At 44.6% G+C, this 25,793-nt stretch overlaps 1 protein-coding gene across 3 annotated transcripts in view; it reads right to left on the reverse strand.

Annotated features, from left to right (window-relative positions):
- The window catches only part of DNAAF8 (dynein axonemal assembly factor 8), a 149,273-nt gene that overhangs the window by 27,365 nt on the left and 96,115 nt on the right, over positions 1-25,793 (reverse strand). For all 3 annotated transcript variants that reach the window (XM_065559812.1, XM_042854127.2, XM_065559811.1), the window contains exons 19-25: positions 21,941-22,088; positions 14,366-14,497; positions 12,759-12,953; positions 10,720-11,046; positions 8,811-8,873; positions 5,890-5,943; positions 1,706-1,875 (exon numbers count right to left, since the gene is read on the reverse strand). In XM_065559812.1, coding sequence (XP_065415884.1) covers positions 1,706-1,875; positions 5,890-5,943; positions 8,811-8,873; positions 10,720-11,046; positions 12,759-12,953; positions 14,366-14,497; positions 21,941-22,088 — 1,089 coding nt within the window. The remainder of the gene's footprint in view (positions 1-1,705; positions 1,876-5,889; positions 5,944-8,810; positions 8,874-10,719; positions 11,047-12,758; positions 12,954-14,365; positions 14,498-21,940; positions 22,089-25,793) is intronic.

The raw sequence follows: 25,793 nt of genomic DNA on the forward strand, positions 1-25,793 counted from the left end.
GCAATCTGCTGCAATATCTCGGACAAACCTTATTGAAGTAAGTTCAATCTTCCTGAATTAAGTTTAAGTATTTTAGGAGATCATTGTATTAAAAATGAAAATGTTTCTGTGTTATTGTGGGATTGGACGCAACGCCTGTGGGGGGAGACATGGCGGATGTAAATCCTGGAGGAGGTAATGAGCCTCAAAGCAAATGATTTTCCAGACAAAAATGAACTTTTAAAGTTATGTGGGTTTCTTAAAATCTCTAGGGGGAGGTGTATGCAAATCTACCCTCTTTGGCTATGCAAGAACTCAACCATTTGAAGCTTTGCCCTGAGGGTGGGACCTTTGTCTGCTGATCATCTGTTACACAGGGACAGATCAGAGGCCCAAACTGTATAAAGGAGGGACTCATAGATGCAAGGGTGTGCTTGTTCTGAGCCACGGTGGTTATGTACACATAGCCACAGAAAAAAGCTTTGGTGGGGTTTGAAGGACTGACTCCTGCCAGAGCTGTTGGAATTGGAGTGATCTCTGGTAAGCTTATTAGCATGTGTGTAGGTTGTTTTATGGTTTTTAATATATTTTCCCTATAATGCTCTCACCTTGAGAATAAATGTGCTTGCTTAGAAAGAGCTGTGTGGTACCTTATAACTGTGGCCAAGTACATTGTTTATAGCCTCTTGAGGAGAAAGCAAAGCAGGCCTGCTTGGGCAGTCTGACTTGTTGGGGAATTCACAGGATAGGCAGGGAACTGTGCAGCATGGAAACACCCCAATCAGGAGTGAGTGAGACATGTCTCCATCCAAGAGAGGGACAGCCGGGGAGCTGGAAGCCTGAGTGTGGGTGCCCTAGGTAGACCACAGAGGGGAAATACAGGTGCAGTTGCCCTGAACAGTAACAAATCTCACCTCCAGATTTTTCTGTTTTTTTGCTGGAAGTCTCTCTTGGAAGTCTCAGAGGACAAGTATTGTGAGCTCTCTCACCTTAATGGAAGGGGCAAGAGTGTTGGATCTTTAACAAAGACTTCATCTATCCAAAATGTTATTAGACGGTGATGTTAAATAGATGTTAATGAAACCAATAAAATCCAAAGATTTTTAAAATAAAAATCCCTTCAGGTCTCATTTGCTCAACTTTTACTCTCTTGGCTCTTGTTATGTCATCATTTCACTAGCTCTCCAGTCAGCACAGAGTCTTCCAGGCTAGAGAGAATCTGAAATTCTAATGTTAAAAAAAAAAAGCAAAAAAATAAATTCTCTCTTAACTGAAAAAACAGTTCAGGCCTCTTTATTATCAAGCAAAAAAGGACACAAGCCCAATTTTGTTTTACTTGCAGGTCATTTTTAAAGACTCTAGAACCTCAACAGTTGAGCTTTGATTGGAAATGTAATAGGACTCATTATGAATTAGGAAGTTTACTTAATAACTGATTCAGTTCACAGGAGGTTTCCTCCTAAATGGCATATGCATGTCACCCAAATGCTCAGAATTTTTCTTTCAGAGAAACCTGGTCTGTTTCTTTGTGCCATGTGATATAGCTCTCTTTCTATCTGACACCCAGTGCAGATTTAATTATTTTGTGGAGTCCACCTGTGATAACCATAGAGGAATCCTGGACTGGAGTTTTTGCTTTAACAGGAATGGATTCTATCAGCACAGTCTGCAGCTAGACCGTTTTAAGTGCTAGTGCAGTAGTAGATCTGTCTGTTTTTTAACAAACCTGTTTAGCTTCAGATGAGAGGAGTCCTAAGACAATGTCTGGTTTCAGGCTTATGTGTTTCATCCCAACAAGGCTGAATTTTTCTAGGTCTAGTTTTCGGAGGATTCTAGCAAGGCTACGAGCCCAGACACCAGGTTTGATCAGCAACACAGTACAAAGAAGCTGGGCTCCTGTAACAAAAAAGCATTACAGTGAAATCAAAGATGTTAGGTACTCACTCTCAGTAATTTTAAAGGCAAACAACGTAACCGTTTGCCAGCTAGGACAGGCATCTAAAGAACAAGGACTTTTAACAGCAGCTGGCATGTAGTCCACAGGACTCTACTGACAGAACCAAACAAGTACAGAATAAGGATGTGGGTATGGTTTAATATTTTAGTTTTAAAATATATCCAGCCCAGCCCAAGGCCAGAAGGGTGATTTTATCTGATACCTGAATATCTGTGAGCACTACCTTCAGTTCCAAACATTTTATACCACAAGTTTGTAGATCCAGAATCAATTCATATAAGATCTTCCTGTGGGGTGCTATTTTTGCATATGTTAAACATGATAATCGAATCCCCTTTTCCATGTAATATAAGATCAGGCCAAAGTTATCACAGGGTATATGATGCAATCCTTATGGCAACCATTGAATCCTTATCATTCTTTATTTAGATCCCATATGTTTCTGTTTCCCTACTAGGACTATGTTATTTAGAAGGGCACTGTCAAATAGCTTAGGTCTAAAGGCTCAGATTCTTAAGGGTACTTAGGCACACAACTGCCACTGATTTTGGTGGGAGTTAGATGTCTAAATATCACTGAGGATCTAGGGTGACCAGATGTCCTGATTTTATAGGGACAGTCCTGATTTTTGGGTCTTTTTCTTATATAGGATCCTATTACCCCCCTATCCCCGTCCCGATTTTTCACACTTGCTGTCTGGTCACCCTATGAGGATCTGAGCCAAAATCACTTTGCGTGTGACCCAACTTCCCTCTGCAGAGCTGAGAACTGAGCTCAGCATCACTGTGCATATGCCTGAGAGCCACAAAATGAAACTGACTAGAAATGGAAAGTGAAACGGATCAGGCTAGCTTCACTGTCCTCACTGGGTGAAATGCATAAAGCAAACAAACTGCGCAAATGTTGACATTTAAATAACTGCCATCAGTCTCCGTAATTGAAAGCACCATATTATTAGCAGCACAGTTATGATTTTTATCCTGATAACATCTTTTTAAGACTTGTTGGCAAAATGTAATGTCAGAAACAGTGAACTGGGACCATCAGCTCCTGGTGCCTAACCATGTCAGCTAGCATAAAGCATGTAATAATAAGTATTGCAGGCTGCTAATACTGTTACCATTATTATCTGTTTATGTACATCAGATGTCACTTTATGTTTTCTATGCACCATGTTACTGATTATACAGACGTCAATGCAATGAAGCATCAGTGATACTACATATAATTTGATGCATGGAGTTATTTTCAAATGGCAAGAGACATGTTATTGATTCATGACACAGAGCAATTTGGAGCCAGATAAAAAATAACAACATGCCCCCCATTCTGTATATGTCTCAGTGAGATAAATTAACCCATTTTCTTCTGGGAGCTCTTACATTATAGGATCTTATATTTTCCATACAAAATCCTTGAACAGAAAGGTAAATGCCATAGCAACAGCTTGCTATGCAGAGGCAAACCTCCCTGCTACCCACAACTACTGGTGTATAGAATGGCAATCTAAATTACATATTGTTACATAAGTAGTCATTGTCCTCAAGATGTTTTACTCACCATCTGCTGTGTTTCGGGCAAACATTCCTATTCTTTCTGGTATGTGGTTAACTATATGTGCTGCATATTTATACATATGTATATAAATTATCCACACCTGAAGGTATGCACATGTTCTTACCTTCAGATGAGCCTGAGAAACTGACATCTTCAGATTCCCCTAAGAGCCGTACACTGTCCCAGATTCAATCAGTTAACTGCCCTCATATCAATGGGAACTCGCCATGCTGATCATGTGTTTGTAACCTGTCCTTTAAATTGGCTTCTGTACCCAATGACTGGAAGTTAGCTAATGTAACGCCAATATTTAAAAAGGGCTCTAGAGGTGATCCTGGAAATTACAGATTGGTAAGTCTAACGTCGGTAGCGGGCAAATTAGTCTAAACAATAGTTAAGAATAAAAATGTCAGACACATAGAAAACCATATACTGTTGAGCAATAGTCAACATGGTTTCTGTAAAGGGAAATCGTGCCTTACTAATCTATTACAGTTCTTTGAAGGGGTCAACAAACATGTGAACAAGGGGGATCCAGTGGACATAGTGTACTTAGATTTCCAGAAAGCCTTTGACAAGGTCCCACACCAAAGGCTCTTACGTAAATTAAGTTGTCAAGGGATAAAAGGGAAGGTCCTTTCGTGGATTGAGAACTGGTTAAAAGACCGGGAACAAAGGGTAGGAATTAATGGTAAATTCTCAGAATGGAGAGGGGTAACTAGTGGTGTTCCCCAAGGGTCAGTCCTCGGACCAATCCTATTCAACTTATTTATAAATGATCTGGAGAAAGGGGTAAACAGTGAAGTGGCAAAGTTTGCAGATGATACTAAACTGCTCAAGATAGTTAAGACCAAAGCAGACTGTGATGAACTTCAAAAAGATCTCACAAAACTAAGTGACTGGGCAACAAAATGGCAAATGAAATTTAATGTGGATAAATGTAAAGTAATGCACATTGGAAAAAATAACCCCAACTATACATACAATATGATGGGGACTAATTTAGCTACAACAAGTCAGGAAAAAGATCTTGGAGTCATCGTGGACAGTTCTCTGAAGATGTCCACGCAGTGTGCAGAGGCGGTCAAAAAAGCAAACAGGATGTTAGGGATCATTAAAAACAGGATAGAGAATAAGACTGAGAATATATTATTGCCCTTATATAAATCGATGGTATGCCCACATCTCGAATACTGCGTACAGATGTGTTCTCCTCATCTAAAAAAAAGATATACTGGCACTAGAAAAGGTTCAGAAAAGGGCAACTAAAATGATTAAGGGTTTGGAACGGGTCCCATATGAGGAGAGATTAAAGAGGCTAGGACTCTTCAGCTTGGAAAAGAGGAGACTAAGGGGGGATATGATAGAGGTATATAAAATCATGAGTGATGTGGAGAAAGTGGATAAGGAAAAGTTATTTTACTTATTCCCATAACACAAGAACTAGGGGTCACCAAATGAAATTAATAGGCAGCAGGTTTAAAACAAATACAAGGAAGTTCTTCTTCACGCAGCGCACAGTCAACTTGTGGAACTCCTTACCTGAGGAGGTTGTGAAGGCTAGGACTATAACAGCGTTTAAAAGAGAACTGGATAAATTCATGGTGGTTAAGTCCATTAATGGCTATTAGCCAGGATGGGTAAGGAATGGTGTCCCTAGCCTCTGTTTGTCAGAGGATGGAGATGGATGGCAGGAGAGAGATCACTTGATCATTGCCTGTTGGTCCACTCCCTCTGGGGCACCTGGCATTGGCCACTGTCGGTAGACAGGATACTGGGCTAGATGGACCTTTGGTCTGACCCGGAACGGCCGTTCTTATGTTCTTAAGTTCTTATGTTACTATAGCCCTTAATATGTAGGCCTCTGGTCTCCCCAAAGGTCCTGGCTGATGTCCCCCATCACTATCTGACTGTTCTCTGGCCTTCCCAGGTTTTGCCAATGCTTTTCTAGCCTTTGTTACCTTTTCTGCTGTTCTGTGATACCCTCAGCTCCCATCCTGGTGGCCAAGATTTGGCCAAGTGTCTAAGTTGGTCTTGCTTTAAAGGGGGGTGAAGCCAAACTGCTGCACTGGCTTCATGTACACTCCTAAACTGGAGAAGTGTGTTTCTTTCCTTTGGGTGTGTGGGTGGTTTTAAATCAATACAGCCTCAAGAGAAGCAAATGTCAGGTTCCTGGGATGTGTAGACAAGGGTGTGTATGTCTCTGTCTGTGTTCAAGCCCAGGGAAACATCTCGTGCAATTCCAACCGTCATCCTTTTTCTTGGCCCCTGTTGGTATCTATCCAAGCTGGCTCTACAAAGGCCTTGTCAAACCCACTTTCCCCCCGGGGATATTTGCTGAATAACAACTATGTGTAAGAGAGTGAGACAGACAGAGAGAACCCTGCTCTCCTCACCTGCTTGCATGTAGGTGAACAATGACTCTGCGTGGCCTCTCCGAGTCTCTCCCCCTATAGAAGAACAGTGAATTGACTTTAATAAATGAGCATTGCTTTGGGACAGCAGTGGGAGTATTGTCATCTCTGCTGTACTATGACATATGGCAGTTACACAGAGGCTCTTCATGATGTACGCTTTGTTTTCAAATATCACATCAGGACGTACATGGTTTGATTTCAGAAGTGATGAACACCAACAAATCCCATCAAAGTCCACATACTCTGCTTACTGAATAGGGAGTATTCTCAGGGACAATTCCCACCCACTTTAGGGCCCCTTTACACTACCAGAGCAGTTTCAAGGGCCTTAGTATAACTGAGAGGCCTCCAAATGAGATCTTATGTACGAATGGTTTTCCTGTTTGACAGGGTACCTGTGATGGCCTACACTGGGCAGCTATGGGAAGCTTAAGGCATATGTGAACCAGGAGCAGCAGAAGCTCCCTAAAAGTGTGTGGGGGCCATCAGCACCCAAACCGTGGCCCCACCCCCCTGCACAGCTCCTTCCCGCTGAGGCCCCGCCCTTGCACTGCCCCTTCTTCCCACGTCCTCACCCTCGCATTGCCCCTTTCCCTGAGGCCCTACCCCCATGCAACCCCTTCTTCCTAAGCCCCCACCCTCGCACTTCCACTTCCCCCAAGGCCCCGCTCCGCCTCTTCCCCCCAAGACCCTGCCCCCTGTTTGCTCTTCTCTGCCCCTCCACCCTCTGGCTCACCCTTACAGTCGGTAAAAAGTGATGGGGCCAGCTAATTGTCCCCCTTTACTGGCATTCTCAACAGAGGGGCCAGTGGAGTGAATGGGCCAAGGAGACTGAACTCCCTTCAGGCCCCTATAGAGCATCCCTCACCGTCATTGTTGGGATACGTTGCTGGGGAAGCTTGTGCTGCTGCTGCCTGTTTAGTAAAGTATAACTTTATACTTTTGTATAAATAAAGCCCTTCAGTCTCCCGGGCTTTCAATCTGGCCGCTTTAACAAGCATTACATTCGATTTAAAAAGCAAAAGCAGGAAATTCTGTTTGTTAGCAACAGACTAAGTCATTACACTCCTTCTGAATTATAGCATGGTTTCCATTTCCCACAGCCCTTTATCTGGGAGCTGCCTACCTGCTGGATCACTTTCCATGGCTATTTTTTGTTCTGGTAGAATAAGAAGCAGGACTAAGTGACAGATCTGACCCTGAAGCTCTCTGGTAATCTCTCAGGGTATATCCACACTGCAGCTGGGAGGTGTGATTCCCAGCACGGACAGACAGTCTGGCACTAGCTCAGCTCGAGCTAGTGTGCTATAAACAACGGTGTGGACATCAGGGTATGCGGGGCGGTTCTAGCTAGGTCTGAGCTAGGTGGCTAGCCCACGCTGCTGACTATGCTACAATGTCCACACTGCTATTTTTCATGTGCTAGCTCAAGCTCTCTACCCACGCTGACAATCACATCTCCCAGCTGCAATGCAGACATACCCTTAGTGATCACATCCCCATAGCACCTTTTTTCTTTTTGAGTATTTAGGGAGCCTGACTGTTCTTCTTGGAACTGTGAGTTTTAGCCCTACATTCCTCGACAGCCCTGGATGGGACTGCCCCTCTGTCCAGGACAGGAGGAAGGATGTAAAGAGAAAGGATTATCCAGCAATTAGGGCACTAGCCGAGGGGTACGTCTATACTTACCTCTGGGTCCGGCGGTAAGCAATCGATCTTCTGGGATCGATCCTGGAAGTGCTCACTGTCGACGCCAGTACTCCTGCTCCGCGAGAGGAGTATGCGGAGTCGACGGGGGAGCCTGCCTGCCGCGTGTGGACCCGCGGTAAGTTCGAACTAAGATAGTTCAACTTCAGCTACGTGAATAACGTAGCTGAAGTTGTGTATCTTAGTTCGAAGTGGGGGGTTAGTGTGGACCAGCCCTAGGACTCGGGAGATCTGGGTTTAAATCCCTGCTCTGACACAGATTTCCTATGTGACCCTGGGCAAGTCACTTAGTTCCCCATCTGTGCAATGGGGATAATAGCACTGCCCTGCCTCACATGGAGGATGTGAGGATAAACATATTAAAGACTGTCAGGTGCTTAGATACTATGGTCTTGGGGACCGCACAATTATCAGAGCTGGACAGACAGGAGGGCTGGATGAGCTCCCACTAGAGACTGCCAGGGACCCTTCTGAACTGACTAGAGGGGCTCCTAGAGTCCAAGGTGTCCCCACCCTGTAATCAGTGAGCAAAGGACAGAGTCTGGACCTTGTGATCACCCATGTTGGTCACTTTCAGCACCATTTCATGGGTCAGCCTGAACTTGCACACAGATTGCCTTCCATGTTCTACTCCATCTGCAGAACCGATGGCTTATGCCCACTCCTGATGCTGGTCTATCAAAATGATATTGTAACAGAAATCAAGAGCAAGGATGCAAGTCACTGCCTGCCCCCCCAGTGAAAGCTAATGTGACCCAAGCTGCAGGCCCCTCATGCTGGCACCACCCAGTGAAGGGGTTGCAGTGATCAAATCACCCACACCCACACTGGGCCAGCAGCCTGAAGCCCACTAGCCCACAAAAGGGGGAGGGAAGGGTCATGGTTAAGGAGAGGGTGTCACTAGGGCACTGATTCAGCATACTCTCTGGCTGCCTCCACAGTAGGACTCCTATGGACCCTGACCTATTAATTAAAGCTGCTCCCATCATGGTACAACACCTTGCAGAGAATGACTGCGATGCTACCTGCTCCCACTCCTTCCTAAACACAGGGGATTGCAAACTGCAGACTGGGTCTAGTAATGCAGTGGTGATGGATATGACAAAAGGCTCCAGAATTATAATTTTTTCAATATTTATTTTAAGAATAGGGAATAATTTGAAAGCAAACCGAGCCCATATTTCTGGTCTTACCTTCAGCCCTGGAACCTTTGCTATATGGTGGCAGGTACTTCATAGCAGGGCGACGTTTGCAATCTGCAAAGGGAAAGAGATGTGCTTTTTATGACTAATCCTAGTGTGACAGTCACGACTGCTTGTTGAGATCAGGATTGTAACTATATGTACCATGGCAATAGGAGTGGGCTTTAACCAGCTGCAAACCACCCAAGGGAAGAATTGTTCTTCAGAATAAAGACCCCCCGATGGAGAAAACAACAGGAGGAAAGAATTCAGAGTGACCCTGTAAAAGAGTTCCTGCTGACTGCTGGAGTCATGGTTAATAGCAGTATGTGTGCTGCCTTTTTACCACTGACAATGGCCTATCTGGGCAAACTGGCATTGTAACCACCACCTTCCTGTGCAAGCTGATCTTACAGCCTTGCCTGAACCTTTCTTGCACAAGGACTTTAAGGCAGGTCAATGCCACATCAACTCACAGTGGCTTTTATACACTGTTTTGGGGAGATCTAACTTTGAGATGCTGACTTCCATTCCTTTACTGAAGACCCCCTTTTCATGCTCCTCCACTCTGAACACAGAACACCTGAACAGTTCATTTGCAGATCACCACAACAGCATGTGCCTATACTTTCTGACACCAACACAGCTCACGTCTACTATTCTATTAGGCTGCTATTCTATTAGGCTGCACTACATAAGCACTGTGCATCTGACAGGAGCATATAAACTTGAGTTGGCAGCAATGCAGATGTGCAGAAACAGGAAGAAATAGAGGTGTTTATAAGGAATTTATAATGAGTTTATGGAACTCTGACACCTTCTCCTCATTCAATTCACACAGTTCTCATGTGCCCATCTCTGGGTACCCAGAAAGTGGCATGTGATGTTACAGCATATGTGCATTATGGATTATTTACCCTTTGGTGCTGGGAGTCAGGATTTCTTAAGTGACGTGCTGATGGATTTCGTATTAGAGGTAACAGAATGAGCTCCAGGTTTTGCTACTCCAAGGCATCAAATCTGAATAACACCACAGTTTGCAGAGTGATTTGGCTTAAGCAGGTCTGGCTGCACATTCCTTTCCATGGAAGGAAACCAGCAGGTTTACTACACAGATATGTGAGTGCCAGCATGTATCATTCATGTTTGGGGAGCACAACAGCACCATCCATTTTCCATGAGCTGCTTTTCCTTTTGTTCAGAAAGAAATCCTAAACAAAGGATTCAGTGCATCACTGAGTTAGTCCCTAAGGAGTCTGTCTGTATAGGGACACCAGGCACTGGACTGTATGTCTGTTACTTGACATGTTGTCAAACCCTATAGAGGGAGTTATGGAATTGATGGCTACCACGTGTTCTGTCATGTGTCTCAAAGTGATCAATCATGATGCAGCATTTTATGAGATCACATGAATCCTTACAACTGTAGGGTGTGGTAGCTTGTCTAAGGGGTGTGGGAGTGGTCAGAACAAATGACTGGTTGTCATGATTCCTAGATTCTATTCCTGGCTTTGTTACTGTAAGCCCTTCAGCATGCCATTTAGGCTCTCTGCATCTCCATGTCTGCATATATAAACATGCAAAATGGCTATAATACTATTTACCTAGCACAACGGGTGTTGTAAGGGCTATTTAGTGCTTTGAGAACCTCAGATGAAAGGTGCAATGGGGGTACAAAGTTGTGTTAGACTATTAGGGCCAAAACCTACCTCCACGTTCACCCATATGGATCCCAGTGACTTTAGTGGAGCCCCGCACATGCACCCATGTGCAGAATTTGACCCTGAATTAATTTCATTTAATGTGTTTCTTATCCTGCTTGACTGGAACCCACAGCAAAAAGGCTCCTTTGTCTGTGCTCAGTAAGCTGCCCACGGCCTGCCTAACTGCAAAGCCTGTTAACAGGAAGAACAACTCCTACCAGGTATGAACTCTTTCTCGGTGAAGAAGAGGACTGCCTGCCTGAAGGCCATCTCTGGGGTCAAGGCCATCACTCTCTGAAGGTCACTGGTGTTAATGCCTGGCTTGTCTCCCAGCAGCGTCAGCTTCTTCAGGGTCTCAGCAAGAACCCCAAAGGCATTGACCCTCCGCAGTGCACAGATGAGAGCTGGGCTGGACATCAGCATATTGATGCTTCTTTGCCAGGAGGTATCTCCCACCTCAAAAGGGGTTACCTCTTTGGCCTGACTCCGAGTGAGATGGGGCAACCACTTGAGGCTCAGAAGCTCAAACCCTGGGTCAAGTCCTTCTGCAAGAAAAGAGAAACCTGTTCATTACAATTGGTAGCTTGTTTTTCCTAGAGGCTGTTCTCTGCTAGTGTCTTACATTCACACTGGTCTTATGATCTTCTTAGCAGACAGGAACTTCCAAACTTGTTTGGTCTCCACTCTCCCTCCCATCCAGCAGCAAGTGTGATGCAAGGTTTGGAATCACACTGGGCTAAAATTTAGTATATTCAAACAATACAACTTCTCAGAAGTTAAATGGCTAACAATTAGAGCCAGGAATGGGCTACCTAGGAAATAAAGAACCCTGTGCCACATCAACAGAGACACATGAAGATCAAGTGCCGCAGTCTGGTTAAAGAAAGGCGTTAATGTAGAGCAGGTGAAAGGGATATGTTGGGAATACAATGATATTTAAGTGCTTTGACACAGCATAGTATATAATTATAGATACTGTAACCGCTCTGATAATGCTTCATTTTAAGGGATATTAATTATAGTAATAAACTCCATTGTAACATTGACTTGTCACTAGAATAACTTAACCATTGTTATGTTTGCAAACTAGGCTTGTTTCCTGTGTAGCAAGATGTTTGGAGGTTCAATACATAATTGTATGTCGCTGAGGTTACTATGGGCTAGATTCAGGAACCCATGCACGCAGTGAGTAGTATTATCTTCTGCGAGTACTCCCATGGTTTCAAGTCTACTTTCAGAGTAGGGTGCTACTCAGATGTACTATGTTAAGGAGTACTGTTTTCTACTTCATAACAATTTCGGTGCAATTAGTGCCAGTTAATAAAATAAAATAATCATATTATTTTGCTCTTATATAGCACTTTTCAGGCATACATTTGAAAGCACTTTACAAAGGAGGTCAGTGTCATTATCTCCATTGTACCAATGGGGAAACTGAGGCACAACGCAGTGCAGTAATATGCCCATGGTCACATAGGAGGCCAGTGGCAGAGCTAGAGTAGAACTCAGATCTCCTGATTCCCCTGTTCTGTTCCCTATCCATAGAACCATCCTGCCTCCTAAATATGAGGGCTGGGCAAACTGGTTCGAATTACATATATGAGCTAGCCTGAACCTTAGCACATCCTTGAACTGATTCAAAACCCACTGCAGTCAAATGATGCCCATCCGGGGCAAGATCACTCACTAACATTCATAGACTCTTTAGGGAGATAAATAAACACATCTATCTACCTGACAGGGCCTGGGACAGAGTGTTAGGAGCTAGTAGGTGAGGCAGCACTCTGATCACTTATGCCTCAATCAGCTCCCCTGGAAAAGGCTGACTGGGAAGGTACAAGCTAATTTAGCTGCTCAGGCTGGAAGAGCTAATTAGTCCAGCAGCGGAGGCTATAAGAAGGACACAGGAAGGACATACTGGGGGAGGGAGGGAGTAACCAGGGCTAGCTGAGCCCAGTGCGTGCAGAGCTTTCAAGGAAGGGAGACTCCTGTTCCTCCCTGGCACTGTGGGAAAGAGCTAAAGGGAGAGAAGTGCTGTATATAATATTGCTGTATTAGTGTCAGTGATGGGAATGTAAATAAATCACTCAGCAGAGAGAGTCTGAGAGGTCATTGGGGCATTTAAGGATGGGGAGGAGCGGGCCCCATTAGAGGGCCCCTTTCACCACTTTTCCTAAATGAACCTGCTGAGTTGAGAATAGCTGGATATAATTTAGCTGGCCAAGGCCTACAAACCTTCCCCAAAAGCAGGAGTCACCTGGGTTTTGAGCTTGCTTCTGGAAGCCAGGGTGAAGGATTTGGCAAAGAAGATGGCCAGCACTCTTCATGGCTTCATTTCCAACCAGTGTCAGGATGACAACTTGTTCCATTTCAGGATCCAAGGCGTAGGTTCGGTGGCATAAAAGATCCAGAGGAACATTACATGAGTCTGGCACTGCACTGAGATTGCCTCCTGCTTAGGGAGAAGATCAAAACAACAAACCTAGTTATCCAGGGTAACAAACTTCCCCTTTCTCTTAACGTGGAGGGATTGACTCATCCTCCAGAGAATAACAGAGCATGGGTTCTAAGAGTAGCTTCCTCCCAGATACAAAAGTAGGACATAGGCACGTGTCTGGTGACTGAGTCTCAACCTGGTCTAAAGTGAGGGGTTATCTGTAAAACATGAGCAGGTTTTGTTTCCAACAGTGAATCATTCTCCAGCCCTCAAATCATCAGAGCTAGAAAGTCTGGATTGTGTTTTTAACTGATGTCTAGATATTTATATTTGGTTAGGTCAGTGTCTTTTCTCTCCTAAAAATATCAGTGTCTATATATTTATTTTAACTATGAGCAGAAATTAGCTGGTTCATCAGATCACAAGGGAGACAAAACTCAATTCAGAGCAATGATGAAGGCTGCAGTAAACCGACTTCTGGTTACTCAGTAGCTCTGCAGCACGGAACATGTTTCCCATGCTTCAGCTAGGCATGACGAGGACGTGGATGACAGTCGGAAATCCCTTAAAAGGAACTTTGCCGCATTCCACTCCTATCACTATTCAATTCTTAAACCCAATTGTTAAACAATTAGGACCAGTGTTGGTTTATCAGTTGCTGCTGGCACTAAGAGGCCAATTGCAGCAATTAGGGATTTCAGCCCAGATCTCAAAGCCTTTGAGTTCAATGGGAGACAGGGGCCTAATTACCTTTGAGGATCTGGCCCTTTATGTCTGCAAATTGGACTCAGAATCTCCCTTCAGAATTCTCCTGAGTGCACAATGGGTCAGTCCTGAAGCCCTTGTACTCCGGCAAAACAATTACTAAGTTCAATTGGAAGGACCAAGCAAAGATTCCGGGATCTGGCTTAAGCTTTGGTTTTGCTCACCATACCCTTCACTTTTATACCAAATCTATTATCCTCTCTAGCCTAATGCTGTTTAGAAGTGGAATCCCCAGGAAAAATGTCCATTTCTTTCTCTCCTTTATGCTACTTATTAAGATTTTACAGCCTACAATATGGCATAAATCCTGATTGATAACACACACCTATTTTTTATTAGGAGAGCTTTTTGACTCCCTAAAGCCAATGTATATGGCCTAATTTCTGATACCCAGTACAAGTAAGGGTAACACCTTACTACACTAGTTGTCCCATTGGAGTCACTAACCAGCATTAGGAAAAGGTCTCAGAGTACAGTGCTAAATATGTTGTTATTGACAATGAACAAAATCCTGAGGTTCTTGTACGGGAAAATTCCCAGTAAAGACTCTAGGATCTGGCCCTATAATAGGCAAATCCTGGGGTCTGGCCCTATAATAGGTAGACCTCAGGATCTTTCTCTGTAATCAGCAGAATCTTAGATTTTCCATCACTCTGACATACCCAGTGTCTGCAACAAGCTGTCAGTATAGGGAGCCACATGAATACACAATGCAGGTTCCAGTTCAGCACTGGGAGGCAAGTTGCTTCGTACCTCCCCAAGGAGGCCTTGTTCTGCCAGTTCATTCATCAGCCCTAGGAACAGAACAATAGATTGTGTACGAAACATCGCGCACGGCTATTTACGGTGCATTCTGTCAGAGCAAGACTCAGCGGGAATGCGCGCCATCCTGCCATCTATCCTTGGGTCGTATTTCCAGGCTTCTATTATGGAGATATTAATATGGGTCACGGTGAGTTCACCCAAGGAATATAAAACACATAGTCTTGCAGCCTTGCCAGCATGGTAAGCCACATTCATTTACAGCAGGATTAAGTAGCTGCTGGAAAAGGCTGGCTTGGCCATTACTTTTCTTAGAAAGACTCTTAGCATTGTGGCCAACATCCTACATTTTCAATCGACACCGACCTCACATTATGAAAAGAAACCACTCCAAAAAGAAAGGATGAGTCTCTGTATTCTGTTTCACCCCTGACTGTCATTTGCTGTCTTAGGCCTTGGCTACACTTACCCGGTAGTTCGGCGGCGAGCGATCGAACTTCTGGGTTCGACTTATCGCGTCTAGTCTGGACGCGATAAGTCGAACCCGGAAGTGCTCGCCGTCGACTGCGGTACTCCAGCTTGGCGAGAGGAGTACCGCGGAGTCGACGGGGGAGCCTGCCTGCCGAGTGTGGACCAAGGTAAGTTCGAACTAAGGTACTTCGAACTTCAGCTACGTTATTCACGTAGCTGAAGTTCCATACCTTAGTTCGAATTAGGGGGTTAGTGTAGACCTGGCCTTAAACTAACTAGGATATATCATCAGGCATGGATGGGTTCTAGGAGTAGGACCCTAGTTAGCATGCCTTGGAAAGGGGAATAGTATTGGAGAAGGAAAGGATTATTCCTTAGCCACACTGGACTTCTTTGTGGGGTCCTTGTAGCCACCTTGGCATTTCCTGATGGCCAAAGGAAAGCTTATTTGATAAAACTGTCAGCTTTTCCACAGATGGCTCAGGAATAAGCCACGGGTCCAGGTCAACTTAGAAGCCGAGAAGAGTAGCAGGCGTTACGTTCTGCGGAAGATGGAAGGTAGGCCCACAAGGAGGTTGACACCTCTACACAGCTACCTGGCAGCTGTGATAGACCCTGTGGAGACAAACACCACAGGAAGGACCATCTCAGAAGGCCAGACTGACAGCTTCCCTCATGGCCCCTGATTGGTCCAGGCACCCTATTTAAGCCCAAGAGAAGTTTCAGGAAGTAACGTGCAACTAGGTGGATTCCCCAGCCAGCTGTAGTTTTGGACCTATCTCTTGTCTCACTCCCAGATTCAGACCTTGACTCGGACCCCGGGCTTCTGCCCTTGAACGCCAAGTCCAATCCCAACCCCTGGCTTCGGTACTTGGACCCCTGGCTTTGGTATTTAGACTCTGAAATAGGTTTTTGACCCCTGGCTTTGGCATCTGACCCTCAATCCAGGCTCTTGGAGTCAGACACCAGCCCTGCCATAGGTCTGATCCTCCAAGCCTCGATTGTGACAGCACGGAAGAGATGTTTGCAAAGTTGGTCTAAGGATGAAAAGGATCCATTGTGATCAAATCTGGATGTTTTTCTAAAGGATCTGCTCTAGTTCAAACAGGAATTGTTTCAGGGAAGTTCTCTGGCCTGGGTTATGCAGGAGGTCAGATGAGAAAATCAGCCTTGATAGCAGCCTTCAACTACCTGAAGGAGGATTCCAAAGAGGATGGAGCTTGGCTGTTCTCAGTGGTGGCGGATGACAGAACAAGGAGCAATAGCCTCAAGTTGCAGTGAGGGAGGTCTAGGTTGGATATTAGGAAACACTATTTCACTAGGAGGGTGGTGAAGCACGGGAATGGGTTACCTAGGGAGGTGGTAGAATCTCCTTACTTAGAGGTTTTTAAGGTCAGGCTTGGCAAAGCCCTGCCTTGGATGATTTAGTTGGGGATTGGTCCTGCTTTGAGCAGGGGGTTGGACTAGATGAATTCCTGAGGTCTCTTCCAACCCTGATATTCTATGATTCTATGATCAAAATGGTCCCTTCTGAACTTTAGAATCTATGAATTTTTGAGTGGCAATCTTTTAACTTTCCTAAGTTTTCCTTTTGCCAGTTTCTGCTTTGATATATTAAAGCACTGTAAACACTGTACATATTCTCAGTGACATTCTCAAAGAGAACTATTTGCTCAAATTCTCTTAGAAAGACCAGGAACCATATTTCTTCAATGAGTAACTTTTCTAAGGAATTTAGGCAGAAAACGATTCAATGCTGTAATTAGTCTGCCATGATTAATCAGTCATGCCTGGGCATGTTTTCAGGGAGTGTGTGTGATACTCACTGGAGAAAAGGGAAAGAACCTTCTGCATTATCAAATCATTCTGAACCTCTAAATGTCTTTCCTGTTGTAACATCTGTGATTTATGATTTTCCATTTTCAAGCATTATACCATGCACTATAGAAAAGCAAAAAGAACAGGAGTACTTGTGGCACCTTAGAAACTAACAAATTTATTAGAGCATAAGCTTTCGTGGGCTACAGCCCACTTCTTCGGATGCATATAGAATGGAACATATATTGAGGAGATATATATACACACATACAGAGAGCATGAACAGGTGGGAGTTGTCTTACCAACTCTGAGAGGCCAATTAAGTAAGAGAAAAAAAACTTTTGAAGTGATAATCAAGATAGCCCAGTACAGACAGTTTGATAAGAAGTGTGAGAATACTTACAAGGGGAGATAGATTCAATGTTTGTAATGGCTCAGCCATTCCCAGTCCTTATTCAATCCTAAGTTAATTGTATCTAGTTTGCATATCAATTCCAGCTCAGCAGTCTCTCGTTGGAGTCTGTTTTTGAAGTTTTTCTGTTGTGAAATAGCCACCCGCCGGTCTGTCATTGAATGACCAGACAGGTTAAAGTGTTCTCCCACTGGTTTTTGAGTATTATGATTCCCGATGTCAGATTTGTGTCCATTAATTCTTTTGCGTAGAGACTGTCCGGTTTGGCCAATGTATATGGCAGAGGGGCATTGCTGGCACATGATGGCATATATCACATTGGTAGATGTGCAGGTGAACGAGTCCCTGATGGTATGGCTGATGTGATTAGGTCCTATGATGATGTCACTTGAATAGATATGTGGACAGAGTTGGCATCAGGCTTTGTTACAAGGATAGGTTCCTGGGTCAGTGTTTTTGTTCAGTGATGTGTGGTTGCTGGTGAGTATTTGCTTTAGGTTGGGGGGGTTGTCTGTAAGCGAGGACAGGTCTGTCTCCCAAGATCTGTGAGAGTGAGGGATCATCTTTCAGGATAGGTTGTAGATCTTTGATGATGCACTGGAGAAGTTTTAGTTGGGGGCTGAAGGTGACAGCTAGTGGTGTTCTGTTATTTTCTTTGTTGGGCCTGTCTTGTAGGAGGTGACTTCTGGGTACTCGAATGGCTCTGTCAATCTGTTTTTTTACTTCAGCAGGTGGGTATTGTAGTTTTAAGAATGCTTGATAGAGATCTTGTAGGTGCTTGTCTCTGTCTGAGGGATTGGAGCAAATGCGGTTATATCTTAGAGCTTGGCTGTAGACAATGGATCGTGTGGTGTGTCCTGGATGGAAGCTGGAGGCATGTAGGTAAATGTAGCGGTCAGTAGGTTTCCGGTATAGGGTGGTATTTATGTGACCATTGCTTATTAGCACAGTAGTGTCCAGGAAATGGACCACTTGAGTGGATTGATCTAGGCTTAGGTTGATGGTGGGATGGAAATTATTGAAATCATGGTGGAATTCCTCAAGGGCTTCTTTTCCATGGGTCCAGATGATGAAGATGCATCAATGTAGCGCAAGTAGAGTAGGGGCATTAGGGGATGAGAGGTAAGGAAGCGTTATTCTAAGTCAGCCATAAAAATGTTGGCATATGTGGGGCCATGCGGGTACCCATAGCAGTGCCGCTGACATGAAGATATATATTGTCCCCAAATGTGAAATAGTTGTGGGTGAGGACAAAGTCACTACGCAAAAGAATTAATGGACACAAACCTGACATCAGGAAGCATAATACTCAAAACCCAGTGGGAGAACACTTTAACCTGTCTGGTCATTCAATGACAGACTTGCGGGTGGCTATTTTACAGCAGAAAAACTTCAAAAATAGACTCCAACAAGAGACTGCTGAGCTGGAATTGATATGCAAACTAGATACAATCAATTTAGGATTGAATAAGGACTGGGAATGGCGGAGCCATTACAAACATTGAATCTCCCCTTGTAAGTATTCTTACACTTCTTATCAAACTGTCTGTACTGGGCTATCTTGATTATCACTTCAAAAGTTTTTTTTCTCTTACTTAATTGGCCTCTCAGAGTTGGTAAGACAACTCCCACCTGTTCATGCTCTCTGTATGTGTGTATATATATCTCCTCAATATATGTTCCATTCTATATGCATCCAAAGAAGTGGGCTGTAGCCCATGAAAGCTTATGCTCTAATAAATTTGTTAGTCTCTAAGGTGCCACAAGTACTCCTGTTCTTTTTGCGGATACAGACTAACACGGCTGCTACTCTGAAACCTGTCATAGAAAAGCAAGGCACTAATGATAGGAAGAAGAATAATTCTCAACCTGGGATAGTTAGTGAGAGGACACTGTAAAGCACCCAAACCCCAAAGAATACAAGTACAGGGTCCAATCCTGCAGCTAAAAGGGAGTTCTGCCCAAGCGTGGGCTGGATGACTAGAGGATCACTATAGTGGACTAAAGGAGCAGTGAAGAATGGATGATTTGACTGAAACACAGGACTGAGTCGGGAGAACTGGGTTCTATTTCCAGATTTATTGTATGATTGTGCCCAAGACAGTTAGCTGCTCTCTGTCTCAGTTTCCCCATTTGTTAAATAGTAAAGCTTTCCCTGAGGTTTAATTTGTGTTTGTAAAATACTTTGAGATCCTTGGGTAGATAATGCTAGAGAAGGGCACAGAGGGAAGTTATTATTTGCCACGTGGAAACTCAATTAACTGGCTTCCAGGGTCCCTGCCTGAAAAGAAATTGAAAAGCTAATAAGGATAGAGACAAGTAAAGAACTTGCTGTGCACTGGACAAAGAGCCAGTCCTGATAGCCTGACCACTCAAAAACAAAGTGCCAGCTCCTCAGCTAGTGTAAATCAGCATAGCCGCAATGAAGGCAATGGAGCTATACTGATTGACATCAGCTGAGGATCTGGCCCAAAGCATATGCCTACCACTGCATACGTACACAAAGAAATACCTATGTGCTAAAAGACACGTTTTTTTTAAAATAGGCACCTAGAGTTAGGCTATGTCTGCACTTAAACCACAATAGTGGCACAGCTGCTCTGCTTCAGTGTAGACACTCACTACAGTGACGGGAGGGGTTCTCTGTAGTCAATCTTCCCCAACGGGCAGTAGCTAGAAGAATTTGGCCAAGGATTCTCTCCCGCTCTTTGGCCATGGGGCATACATCCCTTCTATCTTTCTAGCTACTTATATGGCCCCATCACTATTCTATTCTATTCTATGTAAGTTCTTATACCACGCTCATCACTATACTACCTGAGCACCTTCAGCCATGCATTAAGCAAGATGACTAACATCTATCATGTCTGTTCCCTCAGCCTCTCCCCAGGGGGAGAAGCCTGTGCTGAGTCAGGAGAACTGGGTTTGGATTTTTTTACAGCAGATACATATTGCTCTGTGGTTATATTGGAGAAGGCAAAGGCAAAGAAATGCACTTGGAGCAGAAGGTCTGCGATGGTCCTTAGTTCGGGGGTGAGTTCATTCCACAGTCTGGGACTGGCCCCCGAGAACGCTGTCAGCAGAGTAACTGATACCCTCCCAAGGATTTAAAACTAGAAAAACAATAACAATCTCCCTCTTTCTTCTCAGCCTATAGAAGGAGCATCGGCATTGGTTTTTGCAGGTGGCCATGTGTGTGACGAGTGGGGACATGCACCTGTGCGAAGACCTTGCTGAAGGAAAGCCAAGTCAAGTTTTGCATTTTGTTTTGAATATGCTGAGGTTCCTCAGCCTCTCCCCTTGCAGGAACAAGAGCTGTTGTCCAGGCCTAGATCAAGTGCAAGTTCTAGCTCCTATTCTCCCAATTTGTCAAAAGTTTAATTGTTCCATAGCTAAATAGATGTGGAACAACATGGTCACAGGGGGAGGGGTCTCTCTCATGGAGCTAAGGCCAATCCCTTGGAGGCCTTTAAATTTCAGGATAGAGACTCTGAACTGGACTCTGTGTGCCACTGCAGAGAACCAGACCAGTATGTTCACCTGTGCTCAATCTGTGTTGCTAAACAGAAGGGCTGCTGCATTTGCAGCAGTTGGAGCTTTTTAGGACATTTGGCTTCATGAATTCACAGCTGCTTCATATGAAGACAGAGAACCTAGAGTACCGAGCATGAAAGCAATGACTCAGATGAATTTAGGGGGCAAAGTGGACAAATAGCTGAACATGAGCTTGCAGTGTGACACAGTGGCAAAAATGGCCAATGTCATCCTTGGACGTATAGACAGTTGAGTAGGAGTACGGAAGTTATTTTCCCTCTGTGTGTGGCATTGGTGAGGCCAATAGAAGAATATAGCATACAGTATTTTAGAAAGGAGGTTGGAAAATTGGAGTGGGTGCAGAGAAAAGCCACAGAACTGAGTCAAGGGTTGCAAAAGAAACCTTGCAGTGAAAGACTTAAGAAGCTCAATCGGTTTAGCTTATCAAAAAGAAAATTGAGAGGTGACTTGGTTACACTGTATCAATACCTTCAAGGGAAGAAAATACCACCTACTAATGGGCTCTGAAACTTAGTGCAGAAGACCGTAACAAGAGCCAATGGCTGGAAGTTAAAGCCAGACAAATTCAAATTAGAAACAAAGTACACATTTTTAACAGTGAGGTAATTAACCACTAGAACAAACAGCCAAGGGAAATGGTGGATTCTCCAGCTCTTGCAGTCTTCAGCTAAAGACTGGCTGCCTTCCTGGAAGAGATGCTTTAATCAAACACCAGTTATGAGGCGTAAAAACTGGGTGAAATCTTCTGCCCTGTGTTATACAGACTAGATGATTTAATAGTCTCTCCTGTCCTTAAAATATGAATTCCTAGATATAAAATAAGTTGAAATAAACAAGCCTGGGTGTCACAAATAGATGGATCACAAGGGCAGGGTCTGAATCCGATAGGAGGAGGGACTGTCTTCTGGCACAGTCGCAGATGGATACTTTTGGCCACCATGATTACCTGGGCAATGAGGAGTGTAAAGATTGAAAGCTAAAGACCAAATTACTGCATAGCTTGATTACCTGCTATACAGAATGTGGATCTAATGGAGGTGGCTGATTCATATACGAGCCTGGTGATGCATGCTACTTAGTGAAAGCTAAGGTCAGGCCCGGATATTTTGAAAGGGTTTGACTGCAACATGGTGCTGTTAAATGAAGCTTTCTGGTCTGAGTGGTGCACGCCCAAATACCAACACTCTTCACTGAGGGACCTGGGAAAGACTGGCATTACCTTTCACGAATGCAGGAACATGATGGCCAGCATTCTCCTTTCTCAGCAGTAAAATCAGACAGTGCAAGCGTGGTTCAGCAGGAAGTTCTTCTCTTGAGGATCTCCTATCAGGGGGACTTGAAGTCTTGTTAGGGCAAAATACAGCCATCTGCAATTACATAGGCCAACACTTTCAAACCTAGGAACCTAAAGCTAGACTCCTAAGTCCATATTTAGGTACCTATTTAAAAGTGATTTGATTTGCAGGGAAGCTGAGCATCCACAGAACCCATGAAGTCAAGGGGAGCTGCTGGTGCTCATCACCTCTGCAAATCAGGCCATTTGTATTTCAGTGCCGCCATGTGGATTTAGGAGCATTACTTCACAAGCATTTTGGACATAGTGTCATTTTTTTATTTGGTAAAGTGTTATGAAGAAGGAAGATGGTTCTTCTTCAGAACTGAAGAAAATCAGGTGGTAAACAAGCTCCTTGTGCAGAGTTTTCTAGGTGAACCAGGAAGTTTCCCACTCTGCAGTCTCAGCACCCCCACCCTGTGCAACACATGATTTACAAAGGGCTGTCTCCTTATGCAAGGAAAAGTCTCACTCATTTCACTGGCTGTTGTGCTGATGTGAGGAGTGCAGACCTAGGCTCATTCTTGTCTATCTCGGTTTGATTGGAAGCCCTGTTTTAATGATTATCTCGGTTTCCTTGGACTGAGATGTGGAAGGAAACAAGTCCTCACTCTGCATTTGTTAGCAACAAGTCAGAGACCGTTTATTAAGGGCAAATGCAAGGGAAGACTGCGTTCGGACAGGGGGTCCCCTGACCTTAGGCAGATCTTTCCCCTACAAGCAATATAAGATAAGTATTTATACTTTGCCGTTACATACATCAACGGCTAACGGTTATCCTTTGTTTATACAAATTCCCTCCAGATGCTACCTTATCTCAAGGTTTCTGCTTAAGTCAGCATTCCATCCTTATCAACTAAAAGCAAGGTGAGAACAGCATCTCTTACAACTCTCGTGTTGTTAGGGTTAGGGTTTCCTTTTGCTCAATCCTTAAATGGTCTAAAGACATCTACCCCCAGATCCTCCTTTTTCTCTTACTTTTCTGCTTCCAAAGAGATTTGACAATGCCAAATGCATACTCATTCAACTGTGTTGTTCATGTCCATTTCAATCGGGTGTGTGCGCGCGTGCATGCACGGCAGTTGGAAAACTTTTCCCCTAGCAGCATCCATTGGGTTGCCCTGGGCGCCCCCTGGAATCGCGCCTTCATGACACTCAATATAGAGCCCTGCCCACCCGCCACCCTCTCAGTTCTGTCTTGCCGGCTACTCTGACAGATGGGTAGAAGGATGGATATTGGAATGGACATGAACAACACATCTCAGTTTTTGGAAAGTGTAGGGGACAATTTCCTTGTGCAAGTGCTGAAGGAACCAACTAGGGGCAGAGCTCTTCTTGACCTGCTGCTCACAAACAGGGAAGAATTAGTAGGGGAAGCAAAAGTGGATGGGAACCTGGGAGGCAGTGACCATGAGATGGTCGAGTTCAGGATCCTGACACAAGGAAGAAAGGAGAGCAGCAGAATATAGACCCTGGACTTCAGAAAAGCAGACTTTGATTCCCTCAGGGAACTGATGGACAGGATCCCCTGGGAGAATAACATGAGGGGGAAAGGACTCCAGGAGAGCTGGCTGTATTTTAAAGAATCCTTATTGAGGTTGCAGGAACAAACCATCCCGATGTGTAGAAAGAATAGTAAATATGGCAGGCGACCAACTTGGCTTAACAGTGAAATCCTTGCTGATCTTAAACACAAAAAAGGAAGCTTACAAGAAGTGGAAGAGTGGACAAATGACCAGGGAGGAGTATAAAAATATTGCTCAGGCATGCAGGAGTGAAATCAGGAAGGCCAAATCACACTTGGAGTTGCAGCTAACAAGAGATGTTCAGAGTAACAAGAAGGGTTTCTTCAGGTACATTAGCAACAAGAAGAAAGTCAAGGAAAGTGTGGGCCCCTTACTGAATGAGGGAGGCAACCTAGTGACAGAGGATGTGGAAAAAGCTCATGTACTCAATGCTTTTTTTGCCTCTGTCTTCACGAACAAGGTCAGGTCCCAGACTACTACACTGGGCAACACAGCATGGGGAGGAGGTGACCAGCCCTCTGTCGAGAAAGAAGTGGTTCAGGCCTATTTAGAAAAGCTGGACGAGCACAAGTCCATGGGGCTGGATGCGCTGCATCCGAGGGTGCTAAAGGAGTTGGCAGATGTGATTGCAGAGCCATTGGCTATTATCTTTGAAAACTCATGGCGATCGGGGGAGGTCCTGGATGACTGGAAAAAAGCTAATGTAGTGCCCATCTTTAAAAAAGGGAAGAAGGAGGATCTGGGGAACTCTAGTCCAGTCAGCCTCACCTCAGTCCCTGGAAAAATCATGGAGCAGATCCTCAAGGAATCAATTCTGAAGCACTTAGAGCAGAGGAAAGCGATCAGGAACAGTCAGCATGGATTCACCAAGGGCAAGTCATGCCTGACTAACCTAATTGCTTTCTATGACGAGATAACTGGCTCTGTGGATGAGGGGAAAGCAATGGATATGTTATTCCTTGACTTTAGCAAAGCCTTTGATACGGTCTCCTACAGTATTCTTGCCGTCAAGTTAAAGAAGTATGGGCTGGATGAATGGACTATAAGGTGGATAGAAAGCTGGCTAGATCGTCGGGCTCAACGGGTAGTGATCAATGGCTCCATGTCTAGTCATGTCTGGTATCAAGCAGAGTGCCACAAGGGTCGGTCCTGGGGCCGGTTTTGTTCAATATCTTCATTAATGATCTGGAGGATGGCGTGGACTGCACCCTCAGCAAGTTTGCAGATGACACTAAACTGGGAGGAGTGGTAGATACGCCGGAGGGTAGGGATAGGATACAGAGGGACCTAGACAAATTAGAGGATTGTCCCAAAAGAAACCTGATGAGGTTCAACAAGGACAAGTGCAGAGTCCTGCACTTAGGATGGAAGAATCCCATCCACTGCTACAAACTAGGGACCGAATGGCTAGGCAGCAGTTCTGCAGAAAAGGACCTAGGGGTTACAGTGGACGAGAAACTGGATATGAGTCAACAGTGTGCCCTCGTTGCCAAGAAGGCTAATGGCATTTTGGGCTGTATATGTAGGGGCATTGCCAGCAGATCAAGGGACGTGATCATTCCCCTCTATTCGACATTGGTGAGGCCTCATCTGGAGTACTGTGTCCAGTTTTGGGCCCCACACTACAAGAAGGATGTGGAAAAATTAGAAAGAGTCCAGCGGAGGGCAACAAAAATGATTAGGGGCCTGGAGCACATGACTTATGAGGAGAGGCTGAGGGAACTGGGATTGTTTAGTCTGCAGAAGAGAAGAATGAGGGGGGATGTGGATAGCTGCTTTCAACTACCTGAAAGGGGATTCCAAAGAGGATGGATCTAGACTCTTCTCAGTGGTAGCAGATGACAGAACAAGAAGTAATGGTCTCAAGTTGCAGTGCGGGAGGTTTAGGTTGGATATTAGGAAAAACTTTTTCACTAGGAGGGTGGTGAAGCACTGGAATAGGTTACTAGGGAGGTGGTGGAATCTCCTTACTTAGAGGTTTTTAAGGTCAGGCTTGACACAGCCCTGTCTCGGATGATTTAGTTGGGGATTGGTTCTGCTTTGAGCAGGGGGTTGTACTAGATGACCTCCTGAGGTCCCTTCCAACCCTGGTATTCTATGATCTTGAAGAACAACAGTTACGAGAAGGTGAGTAACGTTTTTTTCTTCTTCGAGTGCTTGTTCATATCCATTCCAAACAGGTGACTCACAAGCCCAAGTTCAGACGGTGGGGT

Source organism: Chrysemys picta, chromosome 10 (assembly GCF_011386835.1).
Source record: "Chrysemys picta bellii isolate R12L10 chromosome 10, ASM1138683v2, whole genome shotgun sequence".
Lineage (NCBI taxonomy): Eukaryota > Metazoa > Chordata > Testudines > Emydidae > Chrysemys > Chrysemys picta.